At 44.1% G+C, this 12977-nt stretch overlaps 1 protein-coding gene across 2 annotated transcripts in view; it reads right to left on the bottom strand.

The window, feature by feature from the left end:
- Positions 1–12656, bottom strand: part of LSM14A (LSM14A mRNA processing body assembly factor) — a 69872-nt gene extending 57216 nt beyond the window's left edge. For both annotated transcript variants that reach the window (XM_084905150.1, XM_084905151.1), the window contains exon 1: positions 12320–12656. In XM_084905150.1, the coding sequence (XP_084761276.1) occupies positions 12320–12440 (121 nt within the window). In that variant the 5' untranslated portion in view covers positions 12441–12656. The remainder of the gene's footprint in view (positions 1–12319) is intronic.
- Between the last annotated feature and the right edge of the window lie 321 nt (positions 12657–12977).

The following is a 12977-nucleotide window of genomic DNA, read 5'->3' as shown; positions in this document are numbered from 1 at the left end:
AAGTGAAGGGTGGCCTTCAAGAGAAGAACAGTTTGTCTATACTGAGAGACAAGGTTGAGGTTTTGGGCACAGATGCAGGTAACTAGGTACATGTGGGACGAGCTCATCAAAATTCGCATGTTTGCTATTTTTTTCTCTATTCAATAGGAAGCAATGTTTACAGGTTGAAAGCAAAGATAGGGGAGGAGGTGTGGAGGTCCGAGGAAAACAGAAGAAATGGAACAGTCATTCAGAAAAATGGAATGAACTATGGAAATATAGTATGACTATGGGGTTAGTGAATATTTTAGAGTAAAATTGATAGCATGTCTAGGTCGATTTAATTAACAATGAGATAGCTACTCTATTAAGTGGTACAATAAACTAGTTATTTTTGGTGCTAATTTAATTTTCAGAATGACTGAAATATTGGCATTATTTAAAAACTAAACAAGTTAAAGCTAAAATTAAATAAATTGTCCATGATCAAAGAGCTACCAAGTATTTAACATTTTCTTTCAGAAACAAACACACACTCTACAAAATAAGAATAAGAACCTTGTGCCGAGGCCGGTTTGGCTCAATGGATAGAGCGTCGGCTTGGGGACTGAAAGGTCCCGGGTTCAATTCCGGTCAAGGGCATGTACCTTGGTTGCGGGCATATCCCCAGTAGGGGGTGTGCAAGAGGCAGCTGATCGATGACTCTCTCTCATCGATGTTTCTAACTCTCTATCTCTCTCCCTTCCTCTCTGTAAAAAATCAATAAAATATATTTAAAAAAAAAAAAAAGAATAAGAACCTTGTTGAATAAAATGTTACAGACTCACACTTTGCCCATTATGATTTACTTCAATGACATCCAGTTTTAAAAATGGTTCATTAAAGTGATACTTTAAAGCAGCATAGAGAAAATAAAACATAAATTATCTCTATAAGAGAGCATCTTCTACATGGAGTAATACATTCAAGTTAAATCACCTGCACTTACTGTTATTATGTCATGCACATAACAAGATTTTTTTACTCTCTTCTTCAACTACTGTATTTTCTTCAGGCTTTATGTTGTTTTCTCTTACTTCTGATTCATGGTTTATTTTACTCCACTGGAAAATACAGTTAGTTTTGGCACCTGGCTTCAGACTCTCGTAATTACCAAGTACTCTATGAACTATACTGCAACAATAAACTGTTTCCAAGGCTCCAAGTTCTGGTAACCTGATTAAATAGGGCAAACCAAAAGAAATTACAGCTTGAAGTTTCACTAGATCTTTGACATTCTAGGTAGTGATTTTATGAACTGCTAATTTTAGGTCCCCCACTCCTGTGAAAATGCAAGGAATCAATACAGCACTTCACAGGTATTTCACCCATCATGTCAAGCTCTCCCACTCTCTCACTAGAAATTATGATTAAGTAGCTAATTAATCAAGAACTGGGTAAGCCATTCCAATGGGCAACCTTGGAATATGGAAATACTTTATTACTACTTTACCCTTTTTTATATTCCTCCATTAATCCCTTGATTTTAAGGACAAACCATTTTAAAAGCAGCTAGCTTACACACACACACACACACACACACACACACACACGAAATTCATGCACAGGGTGTGTAACCCTCAGCCCAGCCTGCACCCTCCCCAATCAGGGACCCCTTGAGGAATGTCCAACTGCCCATTTAGGCCCGATCCTGGTACCAACAGTCAGACATCCCTCTCACAATCCAGCACTGCTGGCTCCCAACTGCTCACCTGCCTGCCTTCCTGATTGCCCCTAACCACTTCTGCCTGCCAGCCTGATCACCCCCTAACAACTCCCCTTGCCAGGCTGGTTGATGCCTAACTGCTCCCCTGCCAGCCTGTTTGCTCCTAACTGCCCTTTCCTGCAGGCCTGGTCACCCCTGACTGCCCTCCCCTGCAGGCCCAGTCGCCCCCAACTTCCCTCCTCTGTCAGCCTGGTTACCCCTAACTGCCCTCTTCTGCTGGCCATCTTGTGTCCACATGGGGGCAGTCATCTTTGACACACATGGGGGCAGCCATTTTGTGTTGGAGTGATGGTCAATTTGCATATTATTCTTGTATTATATAGGATAGAGGCCTGGTGCTTGGGTGGGGGCTGGATGATTTGCCTTGAAGGGTGTCCTGTATCTGGATCAGGGTGGGGGTTCCCTTGGGTTGTGGGGTGGCCTGGGCGAGGGGCCTGTGGTGGTTTGCAGGCTGGCCATGCCCCTGGCAGCCCAAGCAGAAGCCCTGGGATCTGGGATTTATCTATCTTCTATAATTGAAACTTTGTAGCCTTAAATAGAGGCCAAGACAGGCCAGGGCTGCAGAAATTTGGCTTCCTCCATCGCCGGGGGGCAACTCAAGCCTCCTGCTCTCTCCAGCTCTGCGGCTGCCGCTGTTTTTGTTGGGATTTATCTATCTTCTATAATTGAAACTTTGTAGCCTTGAGCAGAGGAGGCCAAGGCAGACCAGGGCAGATGGAAAGCTTGGCTTCCTCCATTGCCAGGGAAACCCAAGCCTCCTGCTCTCTCTGTGGCCGCAGCCATCTTGGTTGGGTTAATTTGCATAACCGCTCCTGATTGGCTGGTGGGTGTGGCCTGTGGGTGTAGCAGAGGTACGGTCAATTTGCATGTTAACCCTTTGCACTCCGAACCATTCTGGACATTGGCTACCAGCTACTTGACGCTAACGGCGGAAACATGCGTTGAATTAACTCAATTCCCCGTAATCACTAATAAACTGCAATGTCCCCTGAGAGGGGACATCCGAGTGATATGCTAGAATTCCGATGTCCCCTGAGAGGGGACAGCAGAGTGCAAAGGGTTAAAATATATATACATACACACATACACACACACACACACACACACACACACACACACACATATATATATATATATATATATAAATAATTTTTTTTTTAAGATAGTATGGATATAAATAAAATCACTAGAGGCCTGATGCACAGGTTCATGCAGTGGTGAAGTCCCTCAGCCTGGCCTGTGGGGATCGGGCCGAAACTGGATCTCTGACATACCCCAAGGGGTCCCGAATTGCGAGGGCCCAGGCCAGGCCGAGGGACTCAATCAGCCCACAATCGGGGCCAGGGAGGGACCTAAGGAGGGTTCCAGGGCGTGTCCAGCTCATCTCACCCAGTCCCAATTGGCCAGACCCCAACAGCAAGCTAACCTATTGGCCAGAGCATCTGCCTCCTGGTGGTCAGTGTTCATGATAGCAACTGGTCGACTTAGCATATTAGGCTTTTACTATATGAGGATTCTTCTTCACAAAGTTTCTTTTCCCACTGCAGCAGCAATCTGGTTTTCAACTGACTAGTGGATTATCCTGGTTCAGCTAACTAAATATGTTAGTTATAAATTTCATTCATCTTAGCCCATTTTATTTAAACAGTGTTAAAATTTATGTTTAAAAAAAAAGTGTACTTCCTTGAACTTTGAAATTCCCATAATTAGAAATCTTCAGAAACTACAAATATCCTTTCATTTATTCTAATATTTGCCAAGAGCATGCTATGTACCAGATACTAAGGATAGAACAATGAATGAGACAAAAATCTTGGTTTCATGGATCTTCCACTTTGGGGGGGAATCTCTTGGAATCCAGGATCTAGAATATGCCTGGGCATCATATCCACATATATAATTGGAAATATCCCACAAACTATTCATGTATGTCACATCTTTGCAAGTCCCTCAAATATTCTGAACTGATTCTTAAAAATTGAGCCAGGCCGGTGTGGCTGTGGTTGAGGTCACTGTTCAATTTCTGGTTGGGCATATGCCTGGGTATCAGGCTTGATCCCTGGTGGGGGTGTACAGGAGGCAGCTGATTGATGATTCTCTCTCAATATGGATGTTTCTCTCTGAAGTCAATTTTGAGAATATTAAAAAAGAAATTATAATTGAGGTTGAGCCATAGGTTAAACTGTCTCCCCAATAATATAAACTTCCCAAAGATTATATCCTTTTGTACCCCAATTCTCCAAAATTGGTTACTTTTTTGAAAGGGGAGGGGGCAATGTATGTTAGGTGTATTAATTTTAAAGAGAAATACAATTGTGAACATAGAAAAGTATTATTTGGAGATATACCCAAGAGATTTCTACAAGGTTAACAAACTAAATACTAAATGGTTTACATTTACTCATTCATTAAAGAAATATTTGTTCATCCCAGGAGCTAATTCTATGAGGGAGGGAAGGTGAACACTGATAATAGACACATACAAATAAGCAAGGAAGATTACATGTAGGTCATGATCAGTGCTAGGAATAAAATACATTCAGAGATGTGATAGGGACAAACTACAATTCAGATATCAAAGTCTTTCTAGGTTGTCTTTAAGACTTCCTGACATTTATTTAGAAGATTCTGAATGTCAAAGCCTATCAAACTTACCTAATCTCATTTTTATAGAATTAAGAGCTAATCTGTAAAATCTCTAGCAAAAAATAAAGGACATTATCCATTCAGCAATACATTTGGGGTTAGTTTTTTTGTTTTTGTTTTTTTTTAAAATATATTTTATTGACTTTTTACAGAGAGGAGGAGAGAGGGATAGAGAGCTAGAAACATCGATGAGAGAGAAACATTGACCAGCTGCCTCTTGCACACCCCCTACCGGGGATGTGCCCGCAACCAATGTACATGCCCTTGACCGGAATCGAACCTGGGACCTTTCAGTCCGCAGACCGACGCTCTATCCACTGAGCCAAACCAGTTTCGGCTGGGGTTAGTTTTTTTTATTAGCTATAGTGTGACCATACAATTTATCACCCAAACAAAATACTTTCAAGAGAGAAAAGGGATGTTCTATTTAGCCAGTGTTGTTCAGTAGATTGAGCATCGTCCCATGTGCCAAGAAGTCACTGGTTCAACTTCTGGTAGGCCACATGCTCAGGTTGTGAGCTTGATCTCCAGTAGGGATTGTGCAGGAGGCAGCCGATTGATGTTTCTCTCTCAAAACCAATTTTTAAAAAACATAATAAAAATATTTAAAAAATAGAGATGCTCTAATAATTATGCCAGACCACAGGCACAAACAAGGACTTTCCACTAGGGCAAACAAGGCCATATGGTCACCCTAGTTATATACTACATCTAACAAAACTAGCCAAAATTTCAAAAGTATTTTATAGTTCCAGATGAATTTAAATGATAAGTAACAAAACTAGAGGCTTAGTGCATAAATTCGTGCACAGGTCCCTCGACTTGGTCAGTGATCAGGGGGAGGGACCACGGGAGGTTGGCCAGCTGCTGGAGTTTGGGGGCACACTGACCACCAGGGGGCAGCTCCTGCACTGTCTGCTCCCTAGTGGTCTGTGCACATCATAGCTACTGGTCGTTCACTTGCTTAGGCTTTTATATATGTACTGTGGATATCAAAGTAAAGGACTTAAATTATAATCTGGACCATATAAACCAAGTGAATCCCTTACTAAATTTAAAGATTTAAATATCTCACATCATACACAAAGTCAATTTCAGGTACATTGTAGACCTAAATGTGAAAAGACAAAGTGAAACATTTTGAAAGACCATCAAAGTATATCCATGATCTTGGAAGAGAAAAAAATTCCTGTAAAAAAACAAAGGAAGAAAGGGAGGGAGGGAGGGAAACTCTAGCCATAAAGAAAAACAATGATAAACATATCTGTATCAAAATTAAGAAATTCTCTGTTCACCAAAAGAAACCATTAAGTAACAAAAATTATTCCCATCAAATACATCCAGCAAAAGATTCATATTTGAAAGACCCAACTCTAAAAAAATACATGCAATTCAATAGAAAAATGGTCAAAAAATTTCAAAGGCATTTTATGAAAGATGAAATCTAAATGACCAAGATATGAAAAGATATGCACCACATTTGTAATTAGAGATTGAAACCAGGTTCAACTACATACCCACCAGATTGACTATCATAGAATTAAAAATCTGATCCTAAGTATTATTGTTGAACAGAGGCCCAATGCACGAAATTTGTGCAGGGGGGGGGGGGGGGGGAGCGCCCTCAGCCCAGCCTGCACCCTCTCCAATCTGGGACCCCTCATGGGATGTCCAACTGCCTCTTGCAATCCGGGACCACTGGCTCCTAACCACTCACCTACCTGCCTGCCTGCTAGCCTCTAACCCCTCTGCCTGCCTCTAACCACCTCTACCCATCTGCCTGATCACCCCTAACTGCTTCCCTACTGGCTTGATCACACGTCTCTGCCTCACATTCAGGACCTAGGATTCCCTCCTATGGCCAGTCACAGGCAACCAGGATCCAGGATACTTTGCCTGTGCTGGCCACAGCAACAGGGGACCGTGGGCGGGTGACTTTGCCTGGGCCACAGCTGCAGGTGTGCAGGACTGGGGGTGGGCGGCTTGTCCCTCTCCTGGACCACAGACGCAGCCATTGGTGCCCGGGACCTCAAGGTGGGCAGCTTGGCCTTCTCCCGGGCTGCAGTGCAGCTGCAGCTGCTGGCACCTGGGACCATGGGGTGTGTATTGTAGCTTGTCCCTCTCCTGAGCCTCAGGTACAGGTGCAGCTGCCGGTGCTCGGGACCACAGGGTAGGTGGCTTTGTCTCTCTCCTGGGCCACAGCCCCTGCCACTGGTGCCTGGGACAGAGGGGTGGGCAAATTATCCCTTTCCCAGGCCACAGCCTGGCTGGTCCCGATTCCTCTCTCGCGAGTTCATTTGTGCCTGGCTGGTCCCCATTCTTCTCTCCTCAGTGTTGAATGTCTGATCAGTTAAGGTGTGATGACCATTTGCATATTAGCTCTTTATTAGATAGGAGGATTATATAGGATGAGGGATGTAGAATAATTAAAACTCTCATATACTAATAACTGGAACAAAATCTAGTAAACTTCTCTGGAAAACTACTTGGCATTACCTAATAAAGACACATATTCCTCATGATCCTGCAATTCAAAGAATATAACGTCAAGAAAATTATATAAATGTGCATCAGTACACTTAAACACAATGTTCATTCATAAAGGTGTTGTTCATAGTAGCCAAAAAACCTGTAAGCAATTTAATCAATTGCAGAATATCCAAAACTGCAGAATAGATAAACCTGTGTTATGATACTGAGGCCCAATGCATGAAGATTCCTGCAAGAGTGGGCCTTCCTTGCCCTGGCTGCCAGCATTGCCTTCACTCTGGCCCGGAGTCACCTCTCCACCTTCCCATGCTGCACAGAGGCCTGGAGCGGTGTGGAACACCTGTGTCACCACCATGGTGATGACACAAGCTTCCCGTTACTGGCTTCTTGGCGCCTGTGTATGCAAATCAATCCATCTTTGTTGGGTTAATTTGCATAATTTCACCTGATTGGCTGGTGGGCGCCACGAAGGCATGGTCAATTCGCATCCTTTTCTTTTATTAGTGTAGATACTATGTCACAACAAAACCCAAAATGAGAAAAAGGGTGGGAAAAGTAGGTTTATAGTTGTGAGCATATGAAACCCAAGTATATTCTTTAAAAATACATACTTTTTTAATTGATTTCAGAAAAACATCAATGATGAAAGAGAATCATTGATTAGACGCCTCCTGCACACCCACTACTGGGGATCGAGCCCAAAACTCCAGGCATGTGCCCTTTACCAGAATTGAACCTGGGACTCTTCGGTCCACAGGCCAACACTCTACTCACTGAGCCAAATCAGCTAAGGCCATAAGTTTATTCCTGTATTTATTTTTTATTCTTGTACTAGAGGCCTAGTGTAGGAATTTGTGCACCAGTGGGGTCCCTCGGCATGGCCTGTGTGATTGGGCAGAAACTGGCTCTCCAACAACCTCTGAGGGGTCCCCAGAGGGCACAGGCCAGGCCAAGGGACCCCACAGGTGCACAATTGGGGCTGGGGAGAGATGAGGGAGGTTGGCCTGCTGGGGAGGGAATGCGGGAAGGCTCCAGGACCTGTCTGGCCCATCTTGCTCAGTCCTGATTGGCCAGACCCCAGCAGCAAGCTAACCTACTGGTCAGAGCATCTGCCTCCTGGTGGTTAGGGCATGTCACAGTGAGCAGTTGAGCAGCCGTTAGCATATTATACTTTGATTGGTTGAATGGATGACCAAACACTTAGCATTTTAGGCTTTTATTATATAGGATTATATATTTTTCCATATCAACAACTCTAAACCTACTTTTACAATCCTTTTATATGATTCCATGTATGTAAGGTTAAAAAATGATCAAAACTAAACTCTATTATTTAGGGATGTAAACTTCTCAGATAAAACTATAAATGTCAGAATAACATTTATATCTAGTATAAGAGGGTGGTAGTCATGATGGGAAGATGCAGGGTGTGGAAGTCTTCTCAGATGTTGGCAATGTCTGTTTTGCCCTGGGTGGTATTTACAAGGTTCCCGGTTTAAAAATACTGCCCAGTTGGGACCTGCATACAGAATGTTGTATCATATTTCTAGAAAGAAATCTATGGAATGGCTACCACATTGCAACCAGCAGTGGTGACAACACCTGCAAAGTATGGGACCTTTGACAGCGGTGCTGCACCTATACAACCCCAGCTCATCAACTGGTTTGGCTCAGTGGATAGAGCGTTGGCCTGCAGACTGAAGGGTCCCAGGTTCGATTCCAGTCAAGGACATGTACCTTGGTTGTGGGCACATCCCCTGTGGGGGGTGTGCAGGAGGCAGCTGGTTGGTGTTTCTGGCTCTCTGTCCCTCTCCCTTCTTCTCTGTAAAAAATAGTAAAACAAACAAACATAACACAAACAAACTTAGTGACTGGTGTCAATTTTGAGCCTATCCATAGGAATTTCTTGCTCACTGGTACCTATACATATTAACACACCCAAGATCTGGACCCATCCAAGCTGGTTCCCACTGAAGACTTTGGCTGGCCATGAAGGCAAAGTGATGGGCGTAATTTCTCCTAATGGGCAGGTTATAGCCACTTGCTCATATGACAGGACCTTCAAGCTCTGGATGGCTGAATACGCACGGCCATAGAAAAAGGACTCAAATCTCAAGCTCCCCCTTCAGAGCCATTTTGTTCTATCATGTTTGCTGCCAACTGCCATGTATAGACCCTCAGTAGTAGATTGGATTTCTACGTCAGCCCCTACTTCAAGCAGGCAGCCCAGTTCCTGAGTGCTGGTGAACTGCTTTTCATGCTTGAATATTAATTTCATCTTCAAGCCCTGCCAGTAACTCTGTAAACAATTGCTTTTATTAATCTTTTGTTTGAACACTCTGTTGCCTTCCTCACAGCACTCAGGATTATGGCTAGCTCCATTTTTAATTCTTGAAACTTGGCTTTCTATTTCATGGTACATGCTTCAGGACTACATGTGACCCAAGGAACAAAGTGGCTGGACTGCAGTCTGGGAGCCCTCGAATAAAGAGGCACATACTGGCTAAATAATGCCTGACAGAGCGAGAACCTTTCCTTTGCCTTGAGAATGGGAGAAGAGGTAGATCCACAGCGATGCTCAGAGTTATGCATACTCCTCCTGTTGACTTCACTTGGGATGGTATCTGCATCAGGGAGCTTCTGGAAGCTCAGAACTGAACATTTGTCTTGTTGGAAAATGTCTCCCATTTTTTTTTTTTTTTTTAAGTTTGGCATCTTTATGTTACCCCAAAGCCAGACCATTGTGTCAAGATTCAATGAAATTTTTAGGAAGTTAAAACAAAATAAAACAAAAAAACAAACACAAAAACTGCCCAGCCTATTTGGCTCAGTGGCTGAGCATCCACCTATGAATCAGGAAGTCACAGTTTGAATCTTGGTCAGGGCACATGACAGATTATGGGCTCAATCCCCAGTGTGCAGCATGCAGGAGGCAGCCAGCCAATGATTCTCATCATTGATGTGTCTGTCTCTCTCTGAAATCAGTAAGATATATTTTTTCTTTTTTTTCTTGTTTTTATGTATCATTTCAACATGTGTGGTTATATTTCCAAATAGAAAAAGGAAAAGACTCTCCTCAGAGGGAATAAAAACAAAATTAACATCTTAAAGAAAATCTTAAGACTGTTACTCAAAGAGATTAACTCAATCTATAGTTTTAAAAAAGTAATCGGGATCTCTAACTCCAAATGCATACTGTATCCTAAACTCTATGAATAAACGTTGGACTTTAAAGTTAGAATGCCATTCTTCAGGCAAATTTTGCAAAAGGTGGAATTTCAGATATCAAATTACTCAACAAGTCATATAAATCCTATATAATTTTAAAATCAAGCACCCACTTATGCTGAAACCGGTTTGGCTCAGTGGTAGAGCGTCGGTCTTCAGACTGAAAGGTCCCAGGTTCGATTCCGGTCAAGGGCATGTACGTTGGTTGCGGGCACATCCCCGGTAGGGGGTGCTCAAGAGGCAGCTGATCGATGACTCTCTCTCATCGACGTTTCTAGCTATCTCTCTCCCTTCCTCTCTGTAAAAAATCAATAAAATATATTTTAAAAAACCAACCAAACAAACAAAAAAAACAACACCCACTTATAATTTTGTAACTTGAAATAAGTGTCCAGTGTTGACTGGGAAGTTATATAGCAATTTAAGATTAGATACTGCTGAATCAGTATACCAAGATTTGATAATTCCAGTTTTTGCAAACAATTAAATTCCCAAACATATTACTCATATTGATTTTTTAAAAGCATACATTACATATGTAGGATTAAATATCAAAGTCATATAAATTAAATGATTAAAAATCTTTTTATTGTACTATACCAAATTTCTTAAGTCATGATGCAAGGAACAAATTATATTTGGCACATAAATTTAATTATTACAGATTAATAAAATGTTTATTGACTCTAGAAGCTGTTGAAAAGACAATTAAAAAATGTGGGCCATTAACAAAATATAGACTTTTTAGATTCTCCTATATAAGAGTATATTCATAGATTTTTAAAAGACTGGAGTTAATATATTAGAAATCTTAAAAATGTATAGATCTTTAAAGGTGGCACAGCCAACTGAGTAAGTCACTAAACTAACAAGATACCTTAAAATCCAGATTAGATAAAACAGTGTTTTTTAAAAAGTTATTGAATCACTTTATTAAGGACTACTTTTTGCATCAAGAACGTCAGAGAGCCTGTTTCATAATTTCATAAAGTCATTAAAACTAAAACATTATACAGCTAAATACCATCTGGGGATAAAAAATGAAAAGAACAGAAAACAAAATAAGACTCCTTATCAGGTATAAAATTTGCTCCAATACCAGTGCTATTAAAAGGGATCTACCAGAGCATCCAAAAATGTCATTAAATATTTGTTTGATAATATGAAGTTACTCTCCTACCGGTTAAAGATTAAATTTTTTAAAACAGATTTAGAAATTTTCTTCCTATCCCCGGACCTCCCCTACCAAGCTTCTTATTCCATAAGTCTACCAGATGTGCTGTGAAAAATGGTGCTTCCCTCTCATAAGCATGCCAAACTTGTGAGATTTCTTTTATGATGAAGAGCTGAAAAGTTTATTTTCTTCTGGTTTCCCGGCGGAGAGAAGGCTCAGAGCGCGTGAAACGGAAACAAAACCCACAGACACTGTGGCTCTGCTAAGTACTACAGAGAGGACACCTTCTTCAACACCCGAAACTCCCGGTCCCAGCGAGCCTTCCCAGGGCTCGGTCCGCGCCCCCGGACCGCGCACAGCCGCCTTTGGAACAAGGGTCCTGGGTCCAGCTTGAACCCTGCTCCCCACACGCTTTCGGAAACACGGGCAATGCGAGTGCAGCAAGCACTTTTAAAGAGGTGGTTGCACAACAGGCTTAGTGAAGGATTCCGGTTTAACAGGTAAATACCTCACAGGAGACAAGAGGGATGAGATCTGCTCGAGACTGTCTGCATCACAGAACAAACCCGAAGTTTCAGCACACGACTTAACAGTTCACCTAAGGACTATCGCAACAAATTGAAATTGAGAACGTGAGGAAACGGTGCTGTAGAATTAAGAAATCAGCACTAAATTCAAGCGAGGAGGAAAAACTATTTGACTACGAGGGCTTTTGTTTCGCGGTGAGACGACAGACGGCCGAATTTCAGAGTGGAAGACACGCCTGTCTCTCCGCGTTCTCCGGCCCGTTCTGGGCTTCAGGGCCGCCCGCCCGCCCGCCCCGCTCCGGGTCGCGCAGTTCCCGGATGGAAGCCGCGGGCCTCGGCGGCGGAGCCAGGGAGTCCTGGGGGAGGCCGCGGCCGGACGCGCCATGCCAGGGCCCGGTAGCGGCCTCCCGGAGGACGGCGGAGGGGACAGCGATGGAGCGAGGAGGCCGCAAACCGAGAGCAGAGCGCAGCCCTGATGGGGCGCAAGGCCCGACACCCCACCCGGAGTACCTTTGGCGAGAGCTACGGTGGAGTTCTCGGTGTCGATGGTGTAAAGGATGCCCTCGTAGCGGATCTCCGCCTTGGAGATAAGGCTGATCTTGCTGCCGATGTAAGGGGTGCCCCCACTCATGGCGCCGCCGCCGCTCTGGGCCGCTGGCAGAAAGGCAAATCCCACGCCGCGGTCGCCGCTCCGCACTACCGCTCGCTCCGCCGGTGCCTACAGCAGCTGCCTCAGACCCAACATGGCGGCGGCGCCGGCTCCGCTACCCTCCCCCAGCCTTCCGCCCTCAAACCGCGGCGCGGCGGCGCGGCAGCGGCGGCGGCGGCAGTAGCGGCGGCGGCGCGGGGCATGCTGGGCCAGTGAGGTCGGGCTCTCGCGAGACTCGGCTGGCTGCGTGAGGCTCCGCAGTTCTCCGCGATTCTGTTGTCCTGATAGCACCTCTTGACCTGGCCCGGTGGGATCCTGTTTGGGCCGCCCGAGAGGAGTGTGAGGAGAGGAGAAATGCTCGATGGCGCCGAGACACCGTGGGTGCGCGCGGCCCTGTTGACCTGTGGCCTTCACTATTTCCATACCCGTTGTATCTTGTCTTTGCAAAGGCTGATCCCTCTGCCTGAAAGTGGCCCACCCGCCACCATACTCCTGACGATCTCGTTTAAGACCCAATCC

The sequence above is a fragment of the Pipistrellus hanaki genome, assembly GCF_964339955.1.
Source record: "Pipistrellus hanaki genome assembly, chromosome: 15".
Lineage (NCBI taxonomy): Eukaryota > Metazoa > Chordata > Mammalia > Chiroptera > Vespertilionidae > Pipistrellus > Pipistrellus hanaki.
Note: the sequence above shows the minus strand (reverse complement) of the source record. Positions and strands in the feature narration are given on the sequence as shown.